Here is a 6,795-nt window from a genome sequence, read left to right as displayed (position 1 = left end):
TTAAGGCTTTGTGCTGGGCCCAGTGCAAGCCCATGGTAAGTGTTTGCCTCCCCAGAGAGCTCACTGTTGAAGATGAGAGGAAGCAGACTGGAGGGATGGGGGAAACAGAAAGGGAACACTAATGCAGGATGACAGGACAGGTTTAGTGAAGTGAGCAGGGTGTTGTCTCCTCCCCTTGGCACTGCCTGGTGCCTGGACTCTGACAGAAGCAGCGGTGACAGTGTGTTGCCAGCAGGAAGTCTGTAGTTATTTCCAGCCCTGCTGATCGTGAGTGTTTGCTCATAGCGTGGCCTTGCTTCTCATTAACGCTGTTTCCTGTCTCTTCAACAGAGACTCCGTTGTGGAAATGCTGTTTGAACAGGACAACGAAGAGACATCTGTTGCCACTTTGATCTTAGATTCACTTATTCAGGTATCTTTATAATATAAAGAATTTATTGCATGCCTCCAGCCTTAGAGAACCTGCTGTTATGTGTGATGCTTTCTGGATCACCCTTCTGACTGCAGGTTGTGACGGGTTGAAGAAGTTGAGCGTGGATTTAGCACAGGGAGAACACTCCTATGGTTCTGCCACATGATGAATGTCTGTGGGGCAGCAAGTCCCCATGTGTCAGTGTCCTGGTTTCGCTGGGATAGAATGGCAGAATCAGTTTTCTTTCGGGAAAGCTGCAGTTTTGAGGAATCTACTGCACCTGATTTAGTGGGAACAAAGTTAACCAGACACTTAGTTTAGTTTTTGGCCAGTGCTGGTAGGCAGTGATCAAGGTCTGTAGCAGTTTTGAGTTAGCCAGGTGCAGAAGCTGGGGGAAGTGAAAGCCAGGGCAGCTGATCCAAGCTGGCAAACAGAATTATCCGCACCATAAACGTCACACTCAGTGTAAGTTGGGGAGTTGCTGAGGATGGCCCTCTCTTTCCTCCAGTGGTCACCATCCACGGAAGCTCTCGCCTGTTGTTTTGCTCTTGAGGGCTACTGCACTGCTTGTTGTGCCCACTACATCAGCTGAGTACAACTTTGTGCAATTTATATCAGTACTGCTATCAATACTGGGTTGCATTATTTATTTATTTATTTGATCTGTTTCTATTTCAACCCAGGGGTCTCCTTTCCTTTTCCCAGTTCCCCTCCCCAGGTGGAGAGCAGTCATTGGGACAGAACAACTGTAGACAGCGACAGTCATCATCTGTGAAAGGATGAGAGGGAGACAATAGCTCTGTGGGTTTTTTTCTTTACTCTTTGGTGTATTGCAATGTGTCCAGGTCAGTTTTCTTAGAAACGCGGTGCTCACCCTCTCCTAAAGTAACAAATGGGCTTGTGTTTATCTGGGAGTAAGGTTTTGCCCACATAGGAGGAGTAGCTAATACTTGATGTTGTAGAAATTACGCTGCTTAAGCTGAAATGACCCAGGTGTTTTGTTTCTTCTTTTTTCGAGGTGTTTTGCTAAGAGTTGGACTTCACGAGTCCCTCAGACTGCTGGTTTGCCTAAGAGAATAAAACTGATTTGGAGGTCTCTATTACAGGCAGTATATTAGATACGTGGTGGAAAATTGTACTGGCATATACAAATGGTTAATTTCTTCTTATGTGTAGGAAAAAGTGGATTAGAAAATGGCTATAAATGGAAATTTTCGTTATGTGGTGGTCTGTGTGTTAATTAAAGTTGACTTCCTGTAGTTAGTGATGCCATTTTTGTTAGTTTGCTGAGACATAACTTATTTGAGAGCCCTAGGCCTGGCTGACATGACGAACATCTCAGAATTCCTTGTGAAAAACACTTTTAACAAGATCTGTGCCTGGACCCCTCACTTCTGTACAGCTCAGCATTTACCTTTGGTCAGAGGAAGGACAAATGTTACATTTACAGGTGTTAAACAGCACCCAGTTGTTTTTTTCCCATGCCTTTGGGTCTTGTGGCTGGTTTAGCTGATGCCTAAGGCAAACTTCAGCAGAAACCTTCTCTGCCACTGAGGCTTTTGTAGCACACTTCTCCCACGTGGAAATAAAACCAGTCACTCACATGTCAGTGTTTTCCCTCTCTGAGAGCGCTGGTTGAGGCTTCACCTCGCTCTGGCACACCTCCTCATGGGAACTGCTGTCACTGGTACCTCTGTCCTCTGTGCTCTTGGCCTGTCTCACCCAAGGGCGTTACGGGGACTCGCAGCGCGCTCAGGCTCAACCAGGTACTTCCCCAAACCTGTTTTCTTGGGGAGCCTGGATAAAAAACAATAGCAGTTGTATTTCAGCAAGGTGTGAGAAAACAGCAGTAGAAATGCATAGAAAGAAAGACTGAGTTTGTCACAGATACTCAAATGCTTTCTCGTGTGACTGCGGTTAAAGCGCCGTGGTTTTCTTTATTCCTGTCTGCATTAGTGTCCAATAGACACCAGGAAGCAGCTGGCAGAGAACTTGGTGATTATCGGTGGCACCGCGATGTTGCCGGGATTCCTTCACAGGCTCATGGCTGAAATCAGGTACCTGGTGGAGAAACCGAAGTACAAAGAGGTGCTCGCCACCAAAACCTTCCGGATTCACACTCCGCCTGCCAAACCCAACTGTGTGGCCTGGCTGGGAGGTAAGAATGAAAGCAACTGTTAAGCAGAGGTACAAAGTAGAAAAGCAAACCTTCCAAGTGGGGTTTGTAATAAATAAATAGCAGTAAAACATAGGGAAACTACTGAAATCGAGCTGCACTGGAGCTCTGCGGAATGGTTATGCCCTCTTGGAGGAAATCGTGGGGAGTAAAGCTCCCTCGGGGGGATTTGGAGGAGCTTTCAGCAGCGGTGGGATATGAATGAGGTGTGGACTCCAGTGCAGTGCAGTGCAGGGCTACCACCGTGTGCTGGCACCAGTGAAGTGACTGGGCAGAGCGGAGGCCCGGGACGCGCAGGAAGTTCTGCTGCTTGGAAAAACAAGTTTAGTTCTTGACAGAGGAGCTGCGAGCTGTGGGGAGGCCAGAGGCCGCGAACTCCCTGCGCTGTTCCAAGTGCCGGTGACAAACACTGCAGCTCCGTGATGGATTTGGGATGCTGTACTGGCAAGTGAGGGGAAACAAAGGCTTTCTGTTGGTAGCAACTCTTTTAGGGAAGGTTTTGAGGTTGGTGAGAGTTCATGCTTTTCTAAACTCTCAGCTAAGAAGCCGAGCTCCTCTGGTACATATGATGAAATAACTCTAACTGTAAAGGTAGATTTTATATCCATGTGCTTGAAATGTTAACGTTTATAAAATTTTAGCTTTGAAGCATTGTGAGTCTACTTTTAGGATGAGCAGAGGAGGATGATTTCTGTGGACCAGGTTCTCTGGTACGCTCCTGGCAGTGCAGTGACCTGCTGCGCTCTGAATCGTCTCACGGCTCGTGTCAACCTGGGCTGGTGGTGTGTGACAGCCTTTTCGGAGAGAGGAAGTTGCCTTAAACACAAAGTGGTTTGTTTGAAGTGCTTAAAATAAAAGCAGGGAAGGTTGTTGTAAGAAGCAGGTCAGCTAGGCCAGTTTTAGTCTCGGCACAGTCTGGATGATTCTTTGTTTTCAGCTGCTTTCAAGAGATAAAAGTGGAAGCAATTTGAAACTAGCTTGGCTTCTGAATAGGAAAGCAGCTTTCATTCCTTTAATTTTTGGGACAGAGCTGAAAATAACAGTTGAGATTCTAGATGGGAAGAAGTAAAAGTCGAGAGAGGTTCTCCTCCCCCTCTGTTCTGCCCTGGTGAGACCGCATCTGGAATATTGTGTCCAGTTCTGGGCCCCTCAGTTCAAGAAGGACAGGAACTGCTGGAGAGAGTCCAGCGTAGGGCTACAAAGATGATCAAGGGAGTGGAGCATCTCCCTTATGAGGAGCGGCTGAGGGAGCTGGGGCTCTTTAGTTTGCAGAAGAGGAGACTGAGGGGAGACCTCATTCATGGTTATAAATATTTAAAGGGTGAGTGTCACGAGGATGGAGCCAGGCTCTTCTCGGTGACAAACAATGATAGGACAAGAGGTAATGGGCACAAGCTGGAACACAGGAGGTTCCACTTCAATTGGAGAAGAAACTTCTTCTCAGTGAGGGTGACAGAGCCCTGGCCCAGGCTGCCCAGAGAGGTTGTGGAGTCTCCTTCTCTGCAGACATTCAAAACCCGCCTGGACGCCTTCCTGTGTAACCTCATCTGGGTGTTCCTGCTCCGGCAGGGGGATTGGACTGGATGAGCTTTTGAGGTCCCTTCCAGTCCCTGACGGTCTGGGATTCTGTGAAAAAAAGAAATTCAGTCCATCAAGTTAATGCAACTTTTTTTTTCCCCTCCAATAATGCAGGAGCCATTTTTGGAGCCCTTCAGGACATCCTCGGGAGCCGGTCTGTGTCCAGAGAGTATTACAGCCAGACAGGCCGCATCCCCGACTGGTGCTGCCTTAACAACCCTCCGCTGGAAATGATGTTTGACGTTGGGAAAGCACCCCCGCCGTTGATGAAGAGGGCTTTTTCTACCGAGAAATAAGCACCTAAGTGCTACACAAGGATCCCCCTCTCTTTCAAGTAGACATGTATTATGGCACCTTTTTGGTATTAAGTGATCTGTGTGTAACACCATTAAATATGAACAGTGTGGATGTTTTGGGGTATGGTTAGAGGTACTAACATTATTTAAAACCGTGACCAGTTATAGTTTAAAACCTTAAATCTGGCAACTACTGTGCTATTTTCTCTTCCATACTGGCATGAGTTGTAGCCTACTGAGTCGTTATTTATCTGTACAGTAAATGACATCGTTGAGAGAATTTGTTTTAAAGGTATTTTGGTTTCAAATAATCTTAGGAGCATGAAGGGCAGTCTACAGTGGGAAACATCTATGGTAGCTTTTCTGCTGAACGCTGTATTAAAATATTCTGCCCTTGATTTGCGTGTAAGGAAATGGTTTGGGGCTGTTCAAAGGTGTTTCCCCTGGACGCAGTTCTGTTTTGAGAGAAAACTCTTCTGCCTGGAATTCTCGACTAGTGCTGAGCTGACAGCTCTCCCAGCATCTGTCCTCCAAAAAGGAATGCAACCAGAACTGTAAACAGGGCTGCAAGGAAACCTTGAGTCTTGTATTGAAATGTCGAGTTCAGAAGTCACTTCTTCACCCTCCTTCCTTCCAGCAGAAACATTGAGCTTCATTGTCCTGCGGCAGGATGTATGAAATGAAAATGCAGTATAAATATATTTATAATCTTCATTGCTTAAGCTTCCATAATACTGCTTTGAATTCACTTTGCATGCAGAGCTGTATAGGAAATTATTTGGGGGCAGGAGTGGTGGAGTCCTTACTGCCACAGATGCGCTTTTGTGGCCGGTTTCCCCGTGCTGACTCCCTGCTGTGGGTCCTGAAGCAGGTTTCTTGGAGTTAAACATATTTAAAGAAACGTTCTTGTGGTGAGACAGCACAGGGCAGGGTGCTGTGGCATTCGGGTAAGCTTCTGCACAACCTCGTCACTCTTTCGTGCATGCCTTACCCTACCATACGGTGTTGGTTGGCTTGTAGTAGGAGATACTTCTTTTTATCTGAGTGCTGCCCACATTAGAGGAAAAAAGAACAACCCACAAAAGGCAGGAGTGAGCACTTGAAGTGTTCGAGTCTGTCATAAGGGAGACTTTGCTGGTTGGTGACCGTGGTCTGGCAGGATGGACACGGATGATTTCCCTCCAGAGCTCTTGGCAGGTGGATTTTTAAATTGCCTTCTTCATGTGAGCTGCGTGGCTGTTACACAGAAAGCATAGGAAAATGGGAGTAGCTGTGAGCAGTTGTTGATGGTTGTACGGTCCTGGGGTGAGGTTGGTCTTTTAGAGATCGTTTCTGAGTCCTCAAAGCACGATGGGGCCTGGCCAGCTTCCATCTTTCCCAGTCTGTGATGCCATTGCTAAACGGGCGCTGTTTCTTGCTTCATCCTTAGGCCTGGGTGAAGGGCGTGCGGACCCAAGCTCTGCCGCTCGTTTTCATTTGTAGTGTGAATAACAGCCCGGGTTTATGCCTTGTCCTGGCAAGAGCTGAGCCAGAGCCTGCCGAGGCTGGCTCTTGAAGGAGGCGTTTGTCCCGTGGAGCTGGGAGGGATCACTCGTGTCCATCAGTGCTCAGGGGGAGGATGTGCAGGGGAGATGGAAATCCTACGGAGCCTGCGCTCGCGGTGCTGCAGTGATGTTTTCCTGAACTGCAGCCAGGGAAATTCGGAATATTCTGAGCCCTTCCCTTTTCCAGGGTATTTCTGTACCGCTGGCTGTGCGCCCTGGGACCTTTCACAAGCTCGCTGTGTTCTGCCACCTCGGCTTCCTTCTGCCCACTCTTCTGTGGGGTTTCTGCATCGCTGAGCGGCTTCAGCAGCTGCTGTTCCCCGCTGCACGACCAGAAATCCTGAAGCACAGAGTCCCATCACCCATTAAAGACAGAAACGGGATTCTAATTTCACCAAAGGAGTGAGGAAAGGCTACTGTCTGTTCTTGCAGAATGACAAAAGGCCCTTGCAGCTTGCACCTTAACCGTGTTATTGTGTAGAAAGGGATTTGAAAAGGACTTTACAGGGGTTTTTTTACCCCAGTGGAAAATTCTGCACTTGCTCTTGTTGAATTTCATACCGGGTGATTCCCCAGCTCGGTTGTCTCCCCTGATCTCTGTGAGGCTGCTCCAGCTTTAAGGGATAATTTCACTATTACGGTTTTTGTACCAATGCTCCATTTCATTACAGTCACTGCCAATTTTTTTCTGGTTACACCTGCACCAAGGCCGCTGCAGGAACCCCTCAAAAGGGGCTGTGGAAGGGCACAAAATCCATACGCCCAACGTGGGGCTCGAACCCACGACCC

The 6,795-nt window shown here is 47.7% G+C and overlaps 1 protein-coding gene across 1 annotated transcript; it reads left to right on the top strand.

Moving 5' to 3' along the window:
• Positions 1 to 285: 285 nt before the first annotated feature.
• LOC104540600 (actin-related protein 10-like) lies at positions 286 to 4,511 on the top strand (the record flags this gene model as incomplete). Its single annotated transcript, XM_010184441.1, has 3 exons — positions 286 to 412; positions 2,369 to 2,570; positions 4,281 to 4,511. Coding segments are annotated over 3 exons (511 nt in total), but the record flags the coding sequence as incomplete, so codon positions are not given.
• Positions 4,512 to 6,795: the final 2,284 nt, after the last annotated feature.

This window comes from Mesitornis unicolor, unplaced genomic scaffold, assembly GCF_000695765.1.
Source record: "Mesitornis unicolor isolate BGI_N332 unplaced genomic scaffold, ASM69576v1 scaffold48245, whole genome shotgun sequence".
NCBI lineage: Eukaryota > Metazoa > Chordata > Aves > Mesitornithiformes > Mesitornithidae > Mesitornis > Mesitornis unicolor.
This window is presented reverse-complemented; position numbering and strand designations above follow the sequence as displayed.